This window comes from Ictalurus furcatus, chromosome 15 (genome assembly GCF_023375685.1).
Source record: "Ictalurus furcatus strain D&B chromosome 15, Billie_1.0, whole genome shotgun sequence".
NCBI lineage: Eukaryota > Metazoa > Chordata > Actinopteri > Siluriformes > Ictaluridae > Ictalurus > Ictalurus furcatus.
In genome coordinates, this window is record NC_071269.1 from 16,710,619 (window position 1) to 16,722,416 (window position 11,798).

The 11,798-nt window shown below is 36.7% G+C and overlaps 1 protein-coding gene across 1 annotated transcript in view; it reads right to left on the minus strand.

Moving 5' to 3' along the window:
* ephb2a (eph receptor B2a) overlaps nucleotides 1–11,004 on the minus strand; it is a 64,141-nt gene extending 53,137 nt beyond the window's left edge. Inside the window, exon 1 of the mRNA XM_053643031.1 lies at nucleotides 10,517–11,004. Coding sequence (XP_053499006.1) covers nucleotides 10,517–10,616 — 100 coding nt within the window. The 5' untranslated portion in view covers nucleotides 10,617–11,004. The remainder of the gene's footprint in view (nucleotides 1–10,516) is intronic.
* Between the last annotated feature and the right edge of the window lie 794 nt (nucleotides 11,005–11,798).

The window sequence follows — 11,798 nt, forward strand, 5'->3', positions numbered from 1 at the left end:
AGCCTACTAGGTTAAAATATGATAATTTTATTGTGGAAGTTGTATATGGTGTTTTACTATCAAAAAAGCTTGAGTTGTGCTGTCCGTTTTATCTCAGTACCAATGTTATTGTGGAGAGGTGTGAATTGTTTGCATTGTTGTCATGCAATGGAGACTGAGATGGAAGCAGTTTGGCAGGTTTCATGACACAACAAATCCAAAGGGTCAGGCAAAAATCAAAAAACATAAAAAGTCTAGGGTCAAACAATCACGGTAATAATCTAGAACAGGCAAGGTAGAGAATCAAGATCGAGGGAATAAGCAAAGTCAAAACCAGAATAACAACACAAGCACAAGGCTTGGTAAACCCCAGCAATAAGATCAACTAAGCATATACTTCACAATGGTTGTGTGTGAGTCTCGTAAGTAGCATGGTGTGATTGTCAATGTGATTATGAACAGGTGTCTTAAATTAGACCTCTGGAGAGAAAGTGACATGTCTGTGTGTAGTTTTGGGAGTTGTAGTTGTCGGCCATGTTTATAGTTTGCGGTGCTTTCTGGGAAATGGAGTCGCTGGTTTGCCATGACTTGACAATTGTGAGCAGGAAGCTCACACACCTCCCCTTTACCATCACCCTGCTCACCAGCAGTTAAACACAGAGTCACGATACTCTATGCACAGAAACCCAACATTGTCATGACTAATATTATATTAAACTTGCGGCGAGAAAATAATTAATTTGTTTGTAATGATTGAAAATGTCAGATAAGCCGATTTTCCATTCCATTACATTTAATTGACATACACTGGTGGAATGGAATGCCAGTGTACTGCAAGAAAGGTTTAACCAATCAGAATCTTGCAGATTCTTTTTCTAGCCAGCTAGCTACACCCTGAGCTCAGAGATATCAAGGTAACAGATGATGAGGTACCAGAGTTTCTACTGCAGGAGGAAAGATAGTTCTGATTTTATAAGATACAATGTCATTGTCACCTATTACCAGCATGCTATTTTAATCATTTTGTAGTGGAACCGTCATAAAGGAATTCTATTTCCTAAGTTAATTAAAGATTGTCTTCAATAATTGAAAGACAAATTCTGAATACCTCCACCAAAACGTATGAGCACATGACGTCTATCGATTTAATTGTACTACATATCATGGTGTGATTTTCATTTAGTATATTTCCAAATCCCCCACTGAAATAAGTTCAAGGCTACACCTCTGTTGGGGAAAATCAGTGAGACTTTGTGAAACATGTACTAGCCAAAGGCCAGTCTTGTGTACCATGCATTAGAGGGGCTCAGTGCAGTCCCGTAAAGAAACTGGGCTGTACAGAGAACTCATCCCTGGATTTAACAAGGGGACAGTGTCCATTGATCCTCTGTGCTCCAGTTCTGTCACTCCTGTCATGGATAGGATGCTGAAGCATTTACTCAGCCACTATGACTCACACCGCGTGGTTAAATATGCAAATGTGAGAAACGACTCACATTAAAAAAAGATGATAATTCTAAATTAATCCTGACGGAAACAGAATCAGATTTTTATTTTATTTTTTTTACATTTCTACCAGAGACTTCATGCTGCATAAACAGACAAAGATATTGGGTGGTCACCATGCAACTTCTTGAATTATGTATTCTGGCAGTGATTCAGATTCAGAGTCAAGATTCTGACTCAAGAATGTATTGTCTTATGCACAGAAGAACAGTTATAATGTACAATGAAATGCTTACTCTTCATTCCCTCTTGGTACCATCAACACTATACAGACAGTAGAAGTTAGTTAGAATGTATATGGTAATATGAAAAAGCGTGATATACATTTAGAGTGACTGTAAGGGCTAAAATAAATCATAAATAATGGTGGTTACAGAAAGAACATGCAAAGACGTCTGCCGTGGTGGGTGCCATCTTTTATTCAGAGCATATCAAAGGCCCAATTCTACTCTATACCTGCCTTAATCCATATAAAAACAGCACATACTGCAAAAAAGGCTAAAAATATACAGAAAAAAGTCCCTACGTATTATACAACTCCGTCTACAAATCTGAGCTATAAGCTGTCTTTACAGTACACTCAGGTAAAGACACCCTAGCGGTTTTTACTCCCTTATTCAGTTCAGTCTATCAGTGGTTGACAACTGAGAACAAAAAATGCAGAGAACAAAAATATGCAAAGAGCTGGAGCAGAGCAAAAAAACGCTGTATGTTCAACACATGGTTTTTCAAAAAGTCTAAGGACAACGTGTCTGAGTTATTCACACACAAATTAGGCATTATTTAGTCCAGAAATAAAGATTTATTAGAAATACTGTAAAACAAAAAATGCTATATTTCTTAACCGTTTCTCACACTACACTAGCCTTCCATTCTGCTGAATGGAAATCGGCTTATATGATATTTTCAATAAATATAAACACATGAATTATTTTATCGCCACTAGTTTGTTCCAAGATTAGTCAGGACACTGTTGAGTTTCTCTGTGTAGAGTATCTTGACTCTGTGTTTAGCTGCTGGTGAGCAGAGTGATGGGAAAGGGGAGGGGTTTTAGCCCCATGATGGGCAAACAATTCACACCTCTCCCCAATAACATTGGTACAGAGATTAAACGGACAGCACAACTAAAGCTTTTTTAGTACTAAAACACCTTATACAAATTCCACAATAAAAATTTGAACATTTTAACCTAGTAGGCTGGGTAAAAAAGAAATAATTATGAAAAACTGCAAATACAAGCCATTAACCAGTACTGTGGAGTGTGACACCACAAGTAAACTCAGTACTGAACATGGGCACCCCAAAACAGGTTCCATTTTTTGGCCTCTGGTAAAAGGGTGAATAATGAATTTTGATAAGGATATAATAATATTATATTGGCATTATATTGTTGATTGTGTTATGCCTGGCAATAAGCTTCAATGTGACACAATTAACTACCCAAAAATGCCCTGTATTATATTGTATTTCAATATTTTATCTTCAAGCATCCTTGTATGTATTGAAATTTACAGCATATTGAGATGTTGTTGATATTTTTATTGTTACTGTTTCTTTGTTTGATCACATGGCCCAACATTTTAAGTACTAAGAACACCAGTTTCTGTGGTAAGTCAAAATGCTCACAGCACAAAAACAACTGGTTCGTTTGCATTTTACAGCCTTCTGCAATATCAATATTGCAACAGCCAATATTGGTCAATAGCAAATCTCAATGTATGGGTTATTCAAAAACAAAAACTTTCAAATGGATTTAATGAAGATAAAAATCAGAGACTTTTAAATGCAACAAAGCCTAGTTTCCTGGGCATGTTTTCCTCGCTTGTCAGCGTGTAAGGGAAGTGTCAAAGACATCACTGAAGGAAAGCTGTACTGCAAAGTACAAACTGCTGTCAAACCCATTTCTGAGTCATTGTTCTTATACATGTTCATGGCATGAAAAGAAAAAAAGTAAGTACATTCATAAAACTAAAGTTTCCTTCCTGAGATCCTATCCAAAATATTCATCAGGTTTATGCTCAAAGCTTTGGGTTAAATTTCCCAAATGCTTTAATGACTTTTTTAGCAAGAGGAAATGAGTCCTGCTGAAAAATTACAGCCATTGATTGGATCGGAGTTGTTACTGTGATCATTATTAAGCCATTGGTTCCCTGTCACAACCGAGGATAAAATATTAACCCCTTAAATTCCCAGGAGCCCTCATCTGGTCTATATTTACACTCCTTACTCTTCTTCGCAGTTTAGTTTAATTGCAGTTACTGAAAAATTCATAGTAGTTATTGATAAAGAACTATATAAAAAGCTGAGAATTTAAGGAGTTAAGAGCACCAGCCTATAATCTCTGCAACGAGTACTGTTTGCGATTACAGTATATAAACCTGCAAAGCATTTTATAAAGAGATAACAGTACACTAAGGTTATGCACTAGAAATATATGGAAGGAAGATTGTTTTTAAAAAGGATATATATTTTTCTTTCCACACTGGCCCTCTATCCTCATCCCCATTTTAAATAGGACCACTGAGATTTTGATAGTGATATTACGTGCTTCATAAAATAATGAGATCCTGTAAAGAGGGGGAATACAAACTAATACAAACAGGAAAACCAACATTAAGAAAATATATTAAAAAGTGCAACAGATGTAAGATAAATACATCTTACATTATTAATACATTATTATATTATTTATTCATTTAGCAAACGCTTTTATACAAAGCGACTTACAAATGAGGAATAGTAAAAACAATAACTGTAATAACAGTAATAATAGCTATGTCTGTCTGAAAAGAGGACATTTCAGAACAATTCAAAAACATGTTTTCGATTCATGATGGCTTAATGGTTAGCATGTTTGCCTCGCACCTCCGGGGTTAGGGGCTCGAATCCCGCCTCCACTCTGTGCAAGGAGTTTGCATGTTCTCCCTGTGGTTCAGGGATTTCCTCTGGGTACTCCAGTTTCCTCCCCCAGTCCAAAGACATGCACTGTAGGCTGACTGGCACTTCCAAATTGTCTTTAGTGTGTGAGTGTATGTGTGATTGTGCCTTGCAATGGGTTGGCACCCTGTCCAGGGTGTCACCCTCCTTGTGCCCCGAGTTCCCTGGGATAGGCTCCAGGCTCGCCCGTGACCCTGGTACAGCAAATGGATGGATGGATTTCAGATAGTATTTTTTTAGCTTGTCCCGACCAGTGAATAGATTTCCCAATTGTGCTTTAAGGACGAGCACACGTTTCACAAGTACACCATACAGTTTTAATAGGTGATATTCCATCCAAAGACTGATAGTCTCTAAAATACCCATATCCATTTGCAGATCACATCTGTGCCTCAGTGGATATGTGAGTAGATTAGTAGCTTCAGGCCATAGAAGCAAATTAACTTTTCATCTGATTTTTAATCACTCTGAGTAGTGAATATTTAGCTCAGGGAACTCTTACACTTTTGCTCCCCTTGGAACAAAAGCTTCTGGGTCAAATGTAGGTTCAAATGGGATCCCTGTCAACAGAAGAAAAAGCTACAGAGGCTCAATTCCTATGCAATGACAGTTATGCCACTAAGATTTGTATGTGAATGTTGTAAAACTAATTTTTATGCTTTATTTTAAATTGTATATTAAGTATGAAGTTGAATTACGGCAATAAAATCAATTTCAAGTCAAACTTCAATTTAGAAAATTTTGATAGGGAGATGGGGAGATATAGGGGTGGTTACGCAATCATTTGACTTGACTGCTAAATGGCTGAAATGGCAAAGGATTACTCCATGCTTGATTTTTTTTTGTTGTACATTTAATTATTTTAGAATTTCATTGTCAAGCTGAGTTCAGTGCCTGATATACAACTTCAAAATAAAGCATTAAAAATTCATATTCATTTTTGCAAATCCAAATCCTGGTGGCACAAATATTCTAGAAATTCCCTGCTTCCACTTTAACCATGGAGTGTTTAGAAATATTGTCTGAGAGGTCAGAGGATTCTCAATTTTCATTTGCAGTATTTCCATAAGTATCAATTCTACTGCTGTGATAAATTATTAATGATTTCTCCACTGATTCATAGCCAAATTAGTTTTAAAAAAATAAAATAATTAAATATTCTTTGAAGCATGTTCAAATAAAGAAATGCAGCTTTGAGGTAAAAAGCAATGCACGACTGACATGGCATGATGTCTATAAATTCGGATTTGGGATATTCTATGGCTGTTTCAAATAAGTTGCTTATTTAGGGAGAAAAAACATGTTTCCAGCAAATTAGTCGCACAATATAAGCAACGGTGAAAAGGCAGTCCAATTTCATTGCCCAATTTCATCCAAATTGACACATTAAACAAAACTGAGGCGGCTGAGGGATAATTAAGCTGTCAAGGAGTTGGCAAGTCCCTCTTGAATACCTGATAATTTCACCAATCTGACCCCTGCTAAGCCTGCAGACAAAACTCCCTTATTTCAACAAGAAACCATTTCAGTTCTCTCGAGCTTTACTGCAACACCAAATTCCAATCAGACATTAACATTACACTTCTCCAGACAGACCGTGAGCCAGTACACACTCAGAGCAGCTTGGATAATTACAAGCTGAATTCTCGCTTGATTATTTTGAAACGGCGAGGCAAACAAAGGAGGCAGCGGCAGCGCATTTGATTTGTTTCTGTTCAGGCCAGACAGGGCTTGCCGAGCTGATGGCTTCTGACGCGGCTCAAATCGGTTAGGTTTGTCCTGCTTACATAAAGGAAAAGTGTCAGAGGAGCTTTGGGGGGAAGCGTCGGCGACTAACACAGCAGGACGGGAGAGAGCAGCAGGCCGAGAGCGATGCTCGACACACGTCACATATGGAGACGGTACTGCCAGACATCATGTGATTTCACTACCATCATCCAGGTGTGCACGCACAACATCAAGATTTTAAATATATATATATTTTTACAGAAACTGACATCAGTCTGATCCTTTACAGAGTTTACTGAAATGCACATAAAACTATATTTCATATGATATATGTCATACATCATGATATATTTACAATTATTGTTAAGCTAATTAAGTAAAACCTGTATAGTTAAAGGCGGAAACTTTTTTTTATTATTGCACATCTAGTTACAGTTACAAGATCACAATGGATTTTATATCTGATATGGGTTTAATTTTTTTGTACACTCAGTAGAAGTATGTCTTTCAACAAATAAAATTGGTACAGAAATGTGACATTTTTACTTTCCTTTATTTTCCATACACACCTTCAACAACCGTTATAAGATTCTGATGACCTTTCAATACAGATAAAAACTGTCATCTACTAGAATCTAAGCTATACAATTAAATTCATGTATTGATATATAAGCTACATCAAGGTATGTAATTTTTCAGACAATTTTCAGACCAACAACAAAAACTCAATGGAAATAAGTGTAGTATCTTTGATGCAACTATTGTACTATTTACGGCATAAAATATTCATTCAAGCTCATAACCAAACCTTAGATGCTTTCAAGGATTTCAACAAAGCAGAAATCTGAAATAAAAATAGAAATGGGAATCATAAAAAGACCCAAAGGCCAATATCAGACCCAAATCAAACAATCAATATTATATCTAGTTTACATAATATGTCACAATATCACAAAATTAATCTGCAATTTTATAAGTTACATACTGTGGTTGGATGATTAGATTAGCTGACTAGATGTTAAAATGTTGCACGGAATATTTGCTTTTTTTATATATTTCCACCTTTAACAGTGTTCAATCATTCATTTAAGGAAAGTATCATCACATTTTTTAAAATGCAACACTATATTGCTGGCAGTTTGCTTGCAAACCTATGCATATCGTGATACATATTGCATATTGTAGAACTATCATGATACAATATTTTTATCATATCGTCCACCCATAATGTACAAGTATCCCATTTGTTAACCTCTTACCCTCCCAGAAATCTGGCCTTACATTCTTCACTCTTGCATCTCCAAAACGTCCTTCTTAGCTTCACTGTAGTTACTGGAAAATGTCTTAATGAATAACCGTATAATAAACTGGTACTTTAATGAGAGAACTGAAACTACAAGGAAATCTAATTGAGTCTCATCTAATCTACATTAGCCCATTTGAATGAATGGACAGTTTAATAGGACGCCGTAAACTAATGGAGAGATTACCAGAATTGACTGCTCATTCTTACTCATCAGTTTTGGACAAAGCCCTTGTGGGTAAATGACTGATTCAAAAGAAATGCATGTGAAACTATTTGCCTGAAACAGAAAAGTGGTAGCTACAATAAGCCTTGGTGTAATAACCAAGTTCCTGTGTAAAAACCTAACAGACTATATCAGCACTGTGCACCACATCCAGTGTAGTTGATTACTAAATACACTAAACAAAAAATGTGTTTCATTATTAGGGCGTGTCAATAACAAAACCGTCACATAAAGAAGCCACAGCATTCAGCTATTGTTGATTGTGCCAATGTGCATGCTGGTAAAAGAAAAGATGTAAGTGGGTGAGGCCAGACGTGTGAAGACGTGCTCCGTATGGACTGTACAGACAATTTGGAACCAACTTGTACAGATGGATTTTTTTTTGTGCTCTCAATTCTCATTGATTATTGATAGTATTCAATAGGATCCGCGCAGCGTAATAGACAAGGTTACATCCAAACACCCTAAAAAATCAGTTAGTTATACTCTAGATTAGATTCTGTGCTCGCTCATACTGTTTGTGATTATCAGTGACACCAATGACTCTGATTGCCCCAAAAATCTGCACAATCAGCCCTATAGTACATTAGGACTATAATCAGTGTAAAAGTCAGAAGCGGGTTGGTTCTACCTACTGGATATTAAGACTACTGCAAGAAATTTACAGGAAATACATAGTGAAATGTACATGCTAAAATCACACACACACACAGAAATTCACTCAATTCACTTTTTGTGACTTTCATGCAGACACAGAATTCTAGCTGTCAGCAGCCTGTAATTTTTTTTGTTTCTCATTTGTTTTTTCGTTAATATTGCATAAAAGTGAAAAATAAGCATTCCAGCCTGAGTCATCATCAGCCTCCACATTCTTATTCATTTGGCCAGTCTTTATCAAGGCCTAACACATAAATATGTAATTTAACCAAGTGACTTCTACATAACCACATTACATAAGCACTATTAACTGCAGAGCAATCACTGACCTGACTTACGATTATGCTAAAAGATTTTGGGTCTGAAAATAAACCCTGGGAGTTTAAAGGGTAGTTCCATAAACGTGAAAGGAACTCAGACTGTTCCTTTATTACAACCATTGGTCTGGTTGTAATAAAGAGAACGAGCTCATAGTGTCATGTGCAACAGGTATGAAAGTAATAAAATCAGTCTTGTATATGCACAGTGGGGGTGAGAGAGAATTTCTATGCTATTTCTCATGATCAGATTATAGTCTTGGCTATATCAGGTTTTTTTTTTTTAGTTTTTTTATTGACATTTCTGAGCATTTTTTTTACCTAGCCTTTATTGGCCCCTTATTTAGTCCAGTGTAATATATTGCACTGTATATGTACATGGCTGGGATGACAGTAAAATTGAATTTTATCTGACATTATGACTTATTTTGTTCAGGCACTGACTTTCAACCACCATGAGGATGTGATTTGGAGGCATAGGAATATGAAAAAGAGAAAATGATGAACTATTTCAATAGCTATAACCAAGTTTATGGCTTTAACAATAACACTAGTTCAGACATACGGACATCCTTATAGATTTCATGCACTCTTTCAAGCCATGCTTGTCAATTGTACATATTCCTCCAACAGATGCTGTGACGTTTTTTTTCTTTTTTGTTTTTAGGAGAATGCAAGGTTTCCTTAAATATCATTTCTCCCATTTAGGGATGACTTTGTTTTTCATTCTACATTCAGTATCAAAGTGTGTCCACTTCGTAATCTATATGGGAAGAGACTGTTGCCATGGTCACCGAGTTGTAGCCCCGCCCCTTAGCAAGAAAGACATTGATTGCCTGATGTGGTCACGCCCCCTATCAGAACAAATTTTGAAAGTTTTAGATGATTTCAGTAATAAATAGGTAGTAATTTTTTTTTTCTTTTGTGATCTTCATACATAAAAGCCAGCAGAAAGCAGGAGTTGTGTTTTTTCCATATTATTATTATTATTATTATTATTATTATTATTATCTGCACATTTTTTGAGACCCCTGTTTGAGTTTGGAGAATCGGAAATTAAAATCCGGCTGTTTCTTTTGTGAAGTTCTTGTTATGGAGGATCGTGTGGTCAGTCTGTAGATGGAAAAGATGGTCCAACACACAGTTTTCAGGCAGCTCCTGGTACAAAGTAACCTACAGGAGATGGGCTGAGTTTGAGGTTCACTATTCTCACATACTATGTAGTAAAGTAGTATGCGGTTCGGGACGTAGCCCATATTGCTGAAGTCTCTAGTGTGATCAGCTTCAAACTCCTGATTTAGATATGAAACCTCTAATAATGAAAATGTATTTTCACACCCTATAGTTACCTTTACATACACACACACACATTTTATATATATATATATATATATATATATATATATATATATATATATATATATATATATATATAAATTAAAGATGCAAGCAAACAAAATGTATTCCAAACAGTGAACTGGTTACAGGCTCGTAGCAATCACAATTTTTTTATGGTAATTTCAGAGCCAAATAAATAAGAAGCTTTTATATATATATATAGTCCTTGCAGTTGTTGATGTGCACCTGCAATAAACAAAAAGAGGCTACACAAAAGCACCAAGTGGTCGCTCCCCCTCCACACACACACACACACACACACACACACACACAAACAACAAAAAACTACAAGAAAAACAGCAGCAACAACAACCACCACCACCACCAGCACCGTTACTATTCACCCCAACCCTGTGTGTGGAGTGTAGACGGTGCTCAGGACAACGGCGGAGTCGACCATCAAACACTGCCACACAATTCAAAGCAAACCGCACGTTGTGACAGAAATATACGAGCGGCACTCACCTTCTACAGCCCAGATAGGTGGCATTATCCATAATAAAGCAATAATGTGCATAACTGCCATCAGGGGGGCCATCTGACTACGAAGAGCCGGACTGTTCATTGGGGATGAATCCGCTGGCCCATCTGTAAAAGCGCCGTGTTCACACAGCCAGGCGGGTAAAGCACACTGAGAGCCAGCGCGCGCGCGCACACACACACACGCACACACACACGCACACACATACAACTACGGCAAGTTCGGGCGAAACCAATCAAAAACGGACAAAGAGGGAGGATGAGGGGGAGGGGGAGAGGGTGTCTGGTCGTGGGTAACCCTGTTTAGCACACTACTCACTCGATCTCGATAAATTATATTATTATTATTGTTATTATTGTTATTATTATTATTATTATTATTATTGTTGTTGTTATTGTTAAATGGTAAGTTACTATCAACAGCAACAACAACAATAATAATATTAAATATAGCTGCAAGCAGCAATTACGGGGCCAGGCACTCCAGAGGCAAAGTAAGGAGATAAGCAAGTATGATTTTAGCATGGTCATGATTTTATGATCAATCACTCAGAAGTTATAAGCAAAAATATGCATTTTTGCATATCTCGTAAGCACTAGGTGGTGCTGGTCCGAAACCGTGTACATACCCTCAAGTCATGGTGACTATGACACATACTAAGTTTGATGTGAATACATTAAAGCGTTATGGAGACATAGCCTCACATCCATTTTGGCATGCTCATCGTCACATTTGTTGTCCTGTTATTCGAGAACAGTTTGACAATGATCTGATAAAAAAAATTTCAGGAAAATCAGACAGACGCTCTAGAGGAGTTCAAAAGACTAGGTTTTCAGACATTTCAAAATGGTGGATAGGAAGTTCATCCAACCTTGGCATAATTGTTATCGTTGATCTCAACATGACCCAAGGTGTATGTGAAGATAAGTGTCATGAAAATCGACAAAAGTAGTCAAAAGATATAAAAAAAAAATTTAAACTGGATTATAATTTTTTACTGTAATTTTTTGAATGTTGTGAAACTCTGCAGATATGCTCAGCTCATGATGCCTATGATGCCTATTTACTAAGTTTGGTCTGAATATGCTAAAGCGTTATGGAGATATTTGGGTGTGATTGCCATCGAATTTGTCCACGCATTATTTGAGAATGATTTGGTTTATCAAAAAGCTTTTGATAACTTTTTGCCAGCATGGTATGAAAGTGATTGGATTTGATTTTCATGAAAATCGAACGAATGATCTAGGGGGAGTTCGAAAAAGTAGG